A 13,174-nucleotide genomic window follows, 5' to 3' on the forward strand; every position below is an offset into this window, starting at 1 on the left:
TTTTTGGAAAATCGAAAATTACCAGAAAAATTTCGGCTACAGATTTATTATTAGTATAGATAATAGCTCATGTTCTTTCAAAACAATAACACCTGCTGCATGCAAACATTGTGTTTTTCTGATTAAATTTTCGAAACCAAAAAGTGTCTGTAATATTAGAAAAAAGTAATTATTCGACTTTTACTTAAATCTTATTTATGTTCAGTATTTTTTCATTGTTGATATCGTATTGTTTAGGCGTACAGTAATTTCAAAATCATTCCGATGTTGACTATTAACGTCTTCCAACGCTTCCAACACTTATCGTTAGGCTTACATTTGAGCGTTGTGATAATATATTAATAGGCCTATATATTATTTATTTATCTTGACATTTTGAATGAATTACAGTAGTACACAAGTTATGATGTTCTTAAAAGTGGGCGTTTGCGATCTTAAATTATTGGTAATAATAATAATAATAATAATAATAATAATAATCTGTCCTTATACTGCTTGTTTGAGGCTTGAAGGACATCGTCGACCAGGAAGACCTTTAAGAAGACTGCTAGATGGAGCCGAAACAGGTCTACAGAGGTCTAATTCGTGAAGGATGATGATGATGATGATGATGATAATAATAATAATAATAATAATAATAATAATAATAATAATAAATTTGAATTGTACTACTTTATTCCTACCACCACATGACTGCAGAAATGCTCTTCTTCCATTACTATACAAATCTTATCATTTCTTGATTAGATGAAGATAATATTTTGCGTACGTGTATACTATCGTGTCCGCCGCCTTGGCCGGGTGTCTTACGCGCTTCCTATCCAAGTAGTTTGTGTTTCGATTCCCGACATGGACAATGGAGCAGATTTCTTTCGTACGTGGGTATCTGCTAGTCCTATGTTTTATTTAACGACACTCGCAACTGCCGAGGTGTGCTGGAATTTTGTCCCGCAGGAGTACATGTCAGTAAATCTACTGACATGAGCCTGTCGCATTTTAGGACACTTAAATGCCATCGACCTGGCCCGGGATCGAACCCGCAACCTCGGGCATAGGTCAGCGCTATACAAACTGCGCCAACCAGATCGACCACGGGTATCTGTCCCTTGTCATTTGCTGCCTGTGTTGTCTTAGGGATGGTCCTGTGCCGTGCTGACTACATGACCAGAGAGGCCTACAATATGTGTTTGTCTAGTGTTGGTCGAAAGATACGCCTTTCCATAGACCACATTGGAATATAAACCGGTATTAAAGAAGATGTAAAGTATGACAATAATCATAAAGAAAGAAAGGAAGAAGGGAAAAAGTGTACTAAACGTAAACTTTTATTTCTGGTTTTCAGATTGTCCGTCCAGTAAGCGTGTTCCTAGTTGTTGACGTCCAAAATGACTTCATATCTGGCACATTAAATATCAGCCACTGTTCTGCAAGACAAAACGGAGCAGAGGTGAGTTGATACTGCTGTACATGTACTCTGTACATTTCGTATTATATTATTGGTATAACCTCGAGTTCTGGTGAACACTGTGCATCAATACATTTTTAATCCATATCTGCTCATTTTCACGAGCTTTCACAACCTTGCGGAAGCCTTTAGAACCAGAGTGCTGCAGAACAGCGCTTACAACCGGTTTATATTCGACGGGTTGCAGATCAATCGACGAGGTTGGACATTCGTTCGAATATCCGGCCTTGAAGCGGTTGCGCCTGGCTAGACAGAACCACAGATATAGAGGACAGAACACCAAGCGCATTTCACCATACAGGAACTCTGATGACATTTTGTAACTACACAAATGGAGTAATTGAAGGAAATTTACTTTTCCTAATTTAAAAAAAAAGGGTTAGCTTGAAATTCTTAGGAAAATATTTGGGGTTAAGAGGGATGAAGTTACAGGAGAATGGAGAAAGTTACACAACACAGAACTGCACGGATTGTATTCTTCACCTGACATAATTAGGAACATTAAATGCAGACGTTTGAGATGGGCAGAGTATGTAGCACGTATGGGTGAATCCAGAAATGTATATAGAGTGTTAGTTGGGAGACCGGAGGGAAAAAGAACTTTGAGGAGGGCGAGACGTATATGGGAGGATAATATTCAAATGGATTTGAGGGAAGTGGGATATGATGATAGAGACTGGATTAATCTGGCACAGGATAGGGACCGATGGCGGGCTTATGTGAGGGCGGCAATGAACCCGCGAGTTCCTTAAAAGTCATAAGTTAGCTTGAATTGATTGGACACTTTGGCACATTTATGTTCATAACTAATATATAAATCAACTAATGGACACCGGTAACAACAAAGGAAATAAGCGTTATGCATAGATGAAATGTGACATGTAAACAAATACAAGAATAAAATAAATTACAATTGCTTACAAAAGAGAAGAGCAAATATCTACACACTTATTATTGTAACGTTCATACTTTAAACTCAAAATACATAGGCTACCTCTGAAAGAGTAGTCGTTAATATAGCCTATATCTTTCAATTATTCTAAGTGGATGTATTATTATTATTTCTATAATAAATCGTTTTTAGGGAGATAACAAGTTATTAACAAAAATAAAAGCACTCTCAAGACTAATTATTATAGTTTTATGGTGCGTGCTTCAATCAATAAGGAGAGAGGAGTAAATATCATTTGAAAGGTACACGATGATAATCGCGTCCTTGCAACGATTCTTGGAACTCCTGAATGGCTCAATATTATCTGTCGTTCATGATCCAGAGCCGTCCAACCGAGTGAGACTCGGACATTCGTTAAACCGAACATTGGACTACTCCGCGAGACGGAAGAGCTTCGCATACTGTCTGTAGCGCCAGGCGTTCAGTAGCAAATCTGTCTTTTCTATCTTTCGTAACCGGTTATGCAGGATTCTATTTAGAACTCTCCATATTAATGTTGCGTAGTGTTTAACTTGAAAACGCCTTTTTAGGCTTTCTCATGGTCTCTGTGGTGAAGAGCTATGCCTCGTTTGCCTATGGGCGCCTTGCTGGCCTTGATACATTTCTCTAATCTTCCCTCTTACTATTAGATTACTGCCGAATGTTGATTTTGAACTCCGAGCGAGCACATTTAACGAAGTTATTTTATGTTCATTGTACAGGGTGTAACTATGTCAAAACTTTAGGGGCATGTCGCTCTCATACAGAGGATGGAAAAATATTTTCTTGTTACAGCCCTTCTACAACCATGATTACATTGTATGATGCGGTACAGTAGTGGCAAAAAAAAAAACCGGACCGACCCTTGTAGCTGATTTCAGAGCCTTGTTCACTCCAGAGTACGATAGACTGGTAACTAAGACTTTCGTGGTTCGAATCCTGCCTGGGAAGGAAACTTGTTTTTGTTCCTTATTCAAATTTATTCCCAATACTTTTCGATTGCAGCGATATTTTACTACTTAATTAACTTATTATTCCCAGAACATGAATTTTATCAGCAATCGAAAAGTATTGGGAATAAATTTGAATAAGGAACAAAAAAAAGTTTCCTTCCCAGGCAGGATTCGAACCACGAAATTCTTAGTTACCAGTCTATCGTGCTCTAGAGTGAACAAGGCTCTGAAATCGGCTACAAGGGCCGGTCCGGATTTTTTTTTGCCACTACTGTAATGACATTATGAAATAAAAATAGCATGCCACATGGAAATATCAGGAAGTGCTCAAAATCAACGTGATCAGATTGTGAATTTTTACAATCACTACGTATGGGGAGACGAGAATCTTAACGTAATTGTTCAATCACATCATCAACAAAGATTCTCCGTCATTGTTTAGGCCCTCATTGTTGGTGTCGCTTCAGTGAAACCTCACATTCTTCTGCCCAGGCACAACGGAGAAAGATGCAAAGTGTCCTTAGAGTACATCTAATCTTTCTGTTACATCGATGGCCGGCATGTTCCGTGATCTGTGACGTCATACACGGAGCCGCCACGCTCTTTACTTAGAGCGTATTCCGAATCTCACCGGTCCGGTGGCATCAATGACGTCACGCTGCAGGGAAATAAGGAACAAAACTGCTGGAAGAATCGATGGCTGTCATGGCGACTGTACAAGTTGTTGTCTGTGCTACGCTAGCAAAATTTTGCGAAATTTTCGTACTCCCATCTCGTTCAAAGAAAAGATAGCATAAACAATTTATTTCTTGAACCAATAGTAATAACGGGTCCGTTGACATGTTCGCTCATAAGCCATTAACATATTGTTTTTACGTTGTGCTCATTACAAACAATACAGCAGAACTAAAGCAGAACACACCGCCATGACACAACAGTGCACGATGTTATTCGTCTGCTAATTCCCGCCCTATACAAGAACCAATCAGATTCACTGATGGCGGCTGATGGAGACTGCCACCACCTCTGCAAGTTGATGGCACCGGTGCGACACCGGTGGAGCATCAATGACGTCATCGGTGGAATTCGGAACACCGTGATGCCATCGGATTGCTCACCGGTGAGATTCGGAATACGCTCTTACTGAGCACAGCGTGGAGAGAAGTTTCAACTGAACAGTGGCGGTACGGCGCCTATGCACTGACAGAGCGCGATCCATTCTTCTGAGATGGTGTGGAAACAGCACAATTACAATACATTTGAACGAAAACAAAACTGTACAACCGTGATAAATCGATGTAACAAAATATTTTACTTTGTAATCAATTTAATGTACTTAAAATAATATGAAATTCATAATACAGCCAGCTGCAGAAGCGTTCGCATATATAAATGAGGCTCCGAAACTGCTATAAACATACAAATACAGAAATAAATACTTTAAGCCAGTAAACGGTAGAATCAGTGGTCTGTGACGTCATCCCCCTGAGCAATCGTGCTCTCTTTTAAGAACATCCGCATCCATGGCTCTGAGGGAGAGGAATAGCTGATAAGCTTCAATACTGAACTCTACAGTGACGACCTGTAGGCCTACATCTAATTTCGTGCATATGATTATTTCATACAATTTTGCTCGTGTTTGTTTCCTTTTCGAGACAAAAATGGTTTTCATATTAAACATTCCTTAGCGTTTTTTTTGGGAAAGCCATTGATTTAATTCCCAATATGCTCAGTCGGTTTAAGAGAGTGTATTATATCAAGTCCCGCGCCGTGGCATCGTGGTCTAAGGCATCCTGCATAGGACTCGCGTTACCGAACGCGCTCTGGTTCGAATCCTCGTGGGGGAAGAAATTTTCTCACGAAATTTCGGCCAGTGTATGGGACCGGTGCCCACCCAGGATCGTGATGCACTTGGGGAGCTACGATAGGTAGCGAAATCCGGTTGCGAAAGCTATAACGGCTGGGAAGATCATCGTGCTAACCACACGATACCTTCATTCTGGTTGGTTGATCGTCCACCTCTGCTTCGAGATGTGGGCGTGAGGCCAGCAGCCGGTTGTTCGGTCTAGACCCTTCATGGGCTGTAGCGCCACGGATTATTTATTATGATAATAAATGATTGAAATAATTTTAGTTTTGTCCATTAAATGTGTATAAATTTAATCCGAAGAAATGTAACTTTTCGTTCAGCAAAAGGAAATTTACAATGTTACATTTGTTCGGATCAAATTTATGCACATTTAAAAGAACAAAATTAAAATTCTTTCAGTTAATCATTAATCATAATACACCGCTCTCTTAAATTGCTTGAGAATATTGGGAATTAAACCAAAGGCTTTCACAAAAACTCTATTAAATATTTAATCGATAAGGAAGTAAAAACGAGCAAATTTGTATTTAACTTTGTTTGAAGTATTTCAAAGAATAACCACCTGAAATTAATAACATTACGTACGGGTCAACCTGTAAAGATACAACACAACACATAAATAAAATTAGAACTTAACCAGTTCTCAGATTCACTTATTATCAACTGCAATAGCTTGCCGCTGTGCGATCGCTGTGCTCCTCTTTAGATGCTCATCTATTTTGACCTTGCTCCGACGTCACAAATGCATAACCTGCCGACCACTGTTACATAATGTGCCGTTAGCAATACAATGAAACACGTAAGTACTTCATGCGTGATGTAACTCTTGCTCATTTCACTGTCAATGTTATAAATAGGATAAAGGTGGACCAATTCCTTGGCCTCTCACTCCTTCCGGACCTAAATCCCCAACACTTTTACTATTTATGGGGATTTTAAAATATCTTATTATGGAATCTGGTGCAAGCTGAAGACTGTCTTCGAGCAGTGGCTGTGCGTCAATAAGAGCACAAGAGCACGTGAACACCTTGTTTCCATTAGTGCACGACTAGTTTTATTATTTAATACCGTATTGGTGTAGTGGGGATGTATAATATCAGAATCGAGTATTTTAAACTTCCCGCATCTTGCATAAACTTCTTATGTAAACTTGGCAACATCCGTTCACGTACAAGCCGTGCTCTTTTTCAAGAAGGTTACAGAAATTTCACGCATGCGCGAGAGAAAGTTGTCTTTCGCTGGCCGCTTATGACTCGTCAAGAGCACAAAGCGTTAAGTGAACAGTGAATCTATCCTACAGATGTCAGGTGCATCGATGCCTATCGTTTACGTGCTATATCTCGAGGAGAAAATTTAATTAGTCTGTATTTCAGCCTGCAGGTGTCAGCATCTCACTGTCGGGACGTTTACTTTATGTGGATATGTATACAGTGCTGCTACGAGAGTGTAGTTTGTGAATTACTATACTTCAGTGTCGGCATATAGCATACTTTGGCTTTCAAAGACGTGCTGGCTGAATGTGATGGTGGTATGAATTTAAATATCTGTATGGTGGTGTATATTATTTTAAGAATAATATTTACTGGCATGTATTTATAGTAATCAATCTATGCGAATGGGATTACAATACTGGTAACTTATAGGCTATGGTGTATCAGTGTGTTGTGAATCAAAATATATTACTGAACACACGCTTTTGTAAATTGTGTTATGTATTAATTTTTAACAAACGTAAACAATGAACTCTGTTCAAGTAATTTTGAAGAGTAAAGAACTGGGTAAACTGGCTTACCAAGAAAAATTGGAAATAAAAAGACTGGGTTTCATTATTATATTATTATTATTATTATTATTATTATTATTATATGTTGTTTTGAATTTATATACGGTTTTTTCGACAGTGAAACATTGGAATCATGACATTTCATATTAGGCTAAAAACGTACGATTTCAAATTCTCTTCGATTTTTTAACACAAAAATTGTGAACACACATAATATTTTATCACGAGCCGCCACTGTCTTCGAGCCTATATTTTGGAAGACTACGAGAAGTTTAGGCATTATGAATCATTAAAATAGGCAGGCAAAAAGACATCATAAATAACTAAAATAGGCAGGCAAAAATGCATTATAAATAGCTATAAATACGCAATAAAAGGGAATTACAAAAACCTTGCACTTTCCACAAAGGGATTTCGGCAGCAAGAAAAACTTTACATAAGTCGAATGCAAATTGAGATTTTCGACTCAATGTTGCAATTACTGTTGGAAGCAAAGAAATCTTCCCAGTAGCCTTGGAAAGTGTATTTTTGTGTTTGGTTGTACTGATATGTTGCGATATGAAATATTTAGCTAATCCCCATTTCAGTTTGGTTGATAGGCTTTCCCCTCTACTCACACTCTTTACCATTCGTGAAGGGGAAGATGCTACTGGCTATCTTACTAACGTTCGACTAATTGACTTTGAAGTTAGTGAAAATCCTTATTATTGGAAAGGTTTACCGGTAATCTATATTTCGAGAATCTATACTAAGTGTTTGTATTTCATTTTATTATTATTTATATCAATTAGCACTTTAAAAAGCTACTGACAGCAGAAGATAAATGTTTTCTTCACCGCTAGTTGCTACTCTACAGCATAACAACGGGACAATCTGCACTATGTCACTCCCCCCTGACTTCATAATACAAACTGACATTCCTTAATTTAATTAATTATTAGTTGAAAATATTGAAAGAACGACACTAAAATATAACTTACTCAACCATGTAATTGTCAAACATCTGTATCACTGTATTTTATACCCATTTATGTACTTTATTTAATATTTTATTTTCTTGTGCGTACAACTTGGGGGGTGCAGGTATAAGAGGTAACAGCTACCGGTCTGTTACAAACGGACTCGGGGACAGTAGAAGGGGAAAGAAATACCTTAGCAACCTCTCAACTTGTATGAAATGTCGTTTAGCTACAACAACGTCGCAATGAAAACTGAAAGAAAAATAACCGTTAAAATAACGTTAGACCCGCACTCATTTTTGCCTTGTCAAATAAACACAAGCGATAATTAAAACTCTTACTGTTATACATTTTTGCAGGGCAGCACTCATTGTTGCAAAGAGGATATGAACTGACTGAAAGACAATAATATACATTCGGTGAAGTCACTTTCATTTTAGCGGTTATAGAAATAAATTAAAATATACCTGTAGACAATTTTTAATAATAAATTAATAAATGATAGATAAATAATCAAATAAAGGCAAAAAGAAAACATTTATTTTCTATATTAGGCATTTATATTAAAAAGGCAGAAAAGGGCGACATAAAACTGTGACGTTTGAATCACAAAGGTATAATTCGTACAGATGTACTTTTAAAATGAAGATAGATTTAACACATTTAAAAAGGCATTCTGCTAAATTTCCGGTCTCTGGTCATAATGTTTATCATCATACAATGTAAGCAGAGTTGTAGAAAGTGGGCTGTAACAAGGAAATAAAGCGCTTCCGGAACAATGTTCGTATAACATTTTTTCATCCTCTGTAGCAGAGGAATATGCCTCTAAAGCAAGCACATTTTTCTAACTTGACGTCATGCGCGGGCATTAAGCGCTAGGTATGGAAGGAAGCAGCTTGTTGGTTTAAGAAAGCAGTGGTGTACGAACTTCAAACGGAACGTGAAATTTTATGTCGTTATTTTTATATGCCTTCTTTCTGTTCGATATTATATAATTATATTGTCTGTAAAACAAAAGAAATAACACCAATTTCTTAATATTGCAGTTGTGTTTTAAATGTTAATAACATAATAAATAATTAAGAAGGAACATTCACATAAATTCCATAGTAGTACAACTATACTGTACTAAGTGAATGAAACACATCATTCATAAAAAAAAGTGATATCTCAAAGAAAGAGACTAAGTATGACATAATAAGTTGGAATTGATATTGATGGTATCTTTAGCCTTATAAAAGTAATCAATAAACTAATAAAAACAATATTTAGTACAAAGCAAAGTTACCTCTGTAACTAATATTACATAACAAAACTCTTATCGCATTATGCTTTTAAGGTGATATTGGTACGTAACTTCCTATCATCAGAATATTAAATTATTTTCTCGAAATCTGCTGAAGCTATAGAGCTGACGTTTTACCAACACAATGGGCAAATATCTTTTGTTTATTGAGTAACAGTAGTTGCTTTTGTTAATTAATTTGCTTACAAACATTTTCCGTGCGAATATTTTGAAAATTGTCAATACACTATCTTCAATAATACGTATTTACGATTATTAGGTTTACGAAAACATTGTTTCAGTACCCGTAAGGCTACTAAATAAACATAGCTGAAAATTTCGCTTTCCTGTGAAAAAGCTTAGAAAATACTCCTTTTGAGAAAAAGCAAACTTGTGAAAAATTAGATTAAAATTAAAACTTACATTCTTATAATGCACTTATAAACTTCTCAGACAAATCTAAAAATTAACGTTTACACAGCTTTAATAAGTTCTCTTCTCTTTACGCATTGGATCAGTGCTGGCCATCCCTGTACAGTATATAGCTCAACCAAGCGGCATAATATACTACCTCACTCATCTGTCTCTTTTCTTTCCGCTGTAAAGCGCTCAGGCTCTCCTGAGCTCTAAAGCGCGCGCTTGCGCCTATGGGTATCAGTTGACATAACTGCTCTAAAGTTTTGACATACCTTTTAGTTACATTCCGTATATTTATTAAAGTAGATGAGATATGGTGATAGCTGAATAACAGTGTAATGAAAATTATGGGGAAAATCGAAGTATTAGCAGAAAACCTGCCCCTAAGTTGCTTACTCCACTTCCTGTCAATCTCACAAGTTCTGTTGAAACTCGAACTCAAGTTGCTTTGGAGGCTCCATACTAGTGAGTAGGCCTAATATTTTGGAGGAATTTTCTGTTTTTTAATTCATTTATATTTAGGCCTGCTTGAAATGAATTACATAAACTGAAAAGGCTGAAGTGACTGACAGGGATGAGACGATCAAGAAAAAGGAAGTCCGATGAGCCACGAGTTACGGAAATTGATTATCTGTCCCGCGGATGTTGCCTTGTTGTGTTGACAGCCAGACCACACTATGTCATGTGAAGGTCACAATTGGCATTTGTCATCCGTAAATCAATATACATTACACGTAGAAAGATATTTTAGTTTTTAATTATGTGATAACAATTGCAATTTGTACAGGGTGTTAAGGCTGGTCCACAATAAACCGGGAACGAGAACTAGAACGAGAACGGGAAGCGGAGGACGTGAACGTGAAGATTTTTTATTCATAATAAATCGAGAACGGAAACGGCTATGCATATCGATATGTATGTCAGTAACGATATGTAAAGTCGATATTGCACATTCTGATGTTATTTGTGTATAATTGACCAAGGGCAGACCTGTAGAACTGTAGCTCCTCAGAGCGATTGCCTTCGTATCCCTTCTACCCCACCCACCTTTTTTTTTCCAGTGCGGTCATAGCGTTCTAGTTACTCTCGGCTGCATCAACATTCATTCATTCTCGCGGCGGCAGGTATACAATACGCTGTCAAGAATTACAAATGAACAGATAATAAAATCCTTCGGAACATATCTTTGGAAAGTAAGAGAAAAACGAATGAGGGAAATAAATAAGTTAAACGACATGTAAAATAAATTAAAAAATGCATGTGTACATGTAATGTGAGAAGGTCTACCTATGTATATATCGTCCTATTACTAGTAAAACCGATTAAGTCCACTTTTTGTGTAAATAAGTTAAGTACAGTCCCCGACTTGTCTTTCCGTGCTCTGTAAAATAAGTTAAGTACAATCCCCGACTTGTCTTTCCGTGCTCTGTAAAATAAGTTAAGTACAGTCCCCGACTTGTCTTTCCGTGCTCTGTAAAATAAGTACAGTCCCCGACTTGTCTTTCCGGGCTCTGTATTCTTCTAAAATAGAATAAATCCGAAATGTAGGCAACAAACCAATTACTTTATTTGAAGAATTTATTATGATTTTTCGTGCATCAATAAAGTTTCAATTCTTGTTTTCTTACAAAACTTGTATTATTGGACTTAACTCGTTTTACTAGTAATAAGACTATATATAAATTGTATGTTCATAAGTCAGTGGTATCTGTATGATCGAAGGTAATGCACTGCACCAAAATAAATAAATAAATAAATAAATAAATAAATAAATAAATAAATAAATAAATAAATAAATAAATAAATCTCCAAGCACGTGCTGGTCCCTTTAAATTCGTCCTGAGGGACTTCATAGGGCCAAAATAAGCACAGATTTAGGAAACTGAAACATTATTTTATTTTTTAAGAGTTAAAAACAAAATTTCCATTTTTTATTATTATTTTTTTCGTTATTTTCACCGATCCATGATCTTAAGGAGTCGTGACGCGCAATAGGTTGGGAACCCCTGATCTAAAGGCTAACTTGCTAATATAATAAAATTGTATTCTTGTTTTGTTTATATGTTCCAGGTTGTTGATCCAATAAACAACCTTCTTGAAACTGTGCAGTTTGATACAGTCTTCTACTCGTTGGACTGGCACCCAAGCGATCATGTTTCGTTCATTGACAATCTCTCACAGCGGAAATTGGATGCATCTAGTCCAGTAAGTATACTCCACACAGATAAATGATATTATGCACTGTATGTTCATTTCAGACTGGGCTGGGTGCCTATGTGATCTAAGGCACTGTTCAAAGATTCGTGGATTCAAATCGTAAATATTGAAATATTCTTTAAAAACGTTTTTTAAAACTTCAATTGATGATCGTTTTCACACATTCAGTTGTATGTATTCGATTTGAATTGATAAAAACATGTGTGATCGGATTCATCCCTCCTATTGAGATGACACCGATCAACAATAAAAGTTAAAAAAAAAATGAAGTTGAAAGCAATGGAGGAAATTTACATTCGGTACACAGGATTCTAAAAAAAATATAAGGTTATAAAATTAAATCAGCGTTTCTGTAGGATGTAACCAAAGAGTCTGTAATACTTACTAGAGACACATACCCGTGAGTGGCAGGCAAGAAAAATGTCACAAATTGAATCGGCTAGCATCCGCCATTAAAGGGAGTGTTTGCGGCGCAAAATTCGAAAACAGTACCACAATACATTGATGTAGCCTGGTGATAGAGACACTTTTTTAAACATCTTTTACAAAGGATGAGTCGTGATGAAATAAACATGAATGGCAGAGGAGCGCTATATTTATTAAAGTATTATAATGGTTCATCTTTGGCGATATTCTAAAAAATAAATTAAATCACCCGTATACACTCGGAATAAGTATGTGAAATAGTGAATAATGGCAATGTCAGCATTAATTTTCAGTATTACTAGTATTGTTTTAAGGGCATAATAATGGATATTTACTGTAATATTTCAAGTGATCTATATTTCAGTCCTTTCATGCAAAGGAAGAGGAAGGTATATGGTGCTTAGAAAATATTTATTGGTGAAATATGAAATCATAAAAATTCTGGAAACAGATTAAAAATATAATGAGAATAAATTTTATCATAAAACAATCTATTCATTGTGTAGTTGATGACCACCAAGTTAGAGGTCAGTACAGACTTTTTAATACAATTAGTAGCGGTAATAGTAGGCCTAGAAGTGGTGGTAATAGTAGGCCTAGTAGTAGTGGTAATAGTAGGCCTAGTAGTAGTGGTAATAATAGACCTAGTAGTACCGGTAGTGGTAATAGTAGGCCTAGTATTAGTGGTAATAGTAGGCCTAGTAGTAGTGGTAATAATAGGCCTAGTAGTAGTGGTAATAGTAGGCCTAGTACTAGTGGTAATAGTAGGCCTAGTAGTAGTGGTAATAGTAGGCCTAGTAGTAGTGGTAATAATAGGCCTAGGAGTAGTGGTAATAGTAGGCCTAGTAGTAGTGGTAATAGTAGGCCT

The 13,174-nt window shown here is 36.6% G+C and overlaps 1 protein-coding gene across 3 annotated transcripts in view; it reads left to right on the forward strand.

The window, feature by feature from the left end:
- The window catches only part of Naam (Nicotinamide amidase), a 72,378-nt gene that overhangs the window by 41,839 nt on the left and 17,365 nt on the right, over positions 1-13,174 (forward strand). For all 3 annotated transcript variants that reach the window (XM_069831678.1, XM_069831679.1, XM_069831676.1), the window contains 2 exons: positions 1,343-1,447; positions 11,734-11,868. In XM_069831678.1, coding sequence (XP_069687779.1) covers positions 1,343-1,447; positions 11,734-11,868 — 240 coding nt within the window. The remainder of the gene's footprint in view (positions 1-1,342; positions 1,448-11,733; positions 11,869-13,174) is intronic.

Source organism: Periplaneta americana, chromosome 7 (genome assembly GCF_040183065.1).
Source record: "Periplaneta americana isolate PAMFEO1 chromosome 7, P.americana_PAMFEO1_priV1, whole genome shotgun sequence".
In the NCBI taxonomy this organism is placed as follows: Eukaryota; Metazoa; Arthropoda; class Insecta; order Blattodea; family Blattidae; genus Periplaneta; species Periplaneta americana.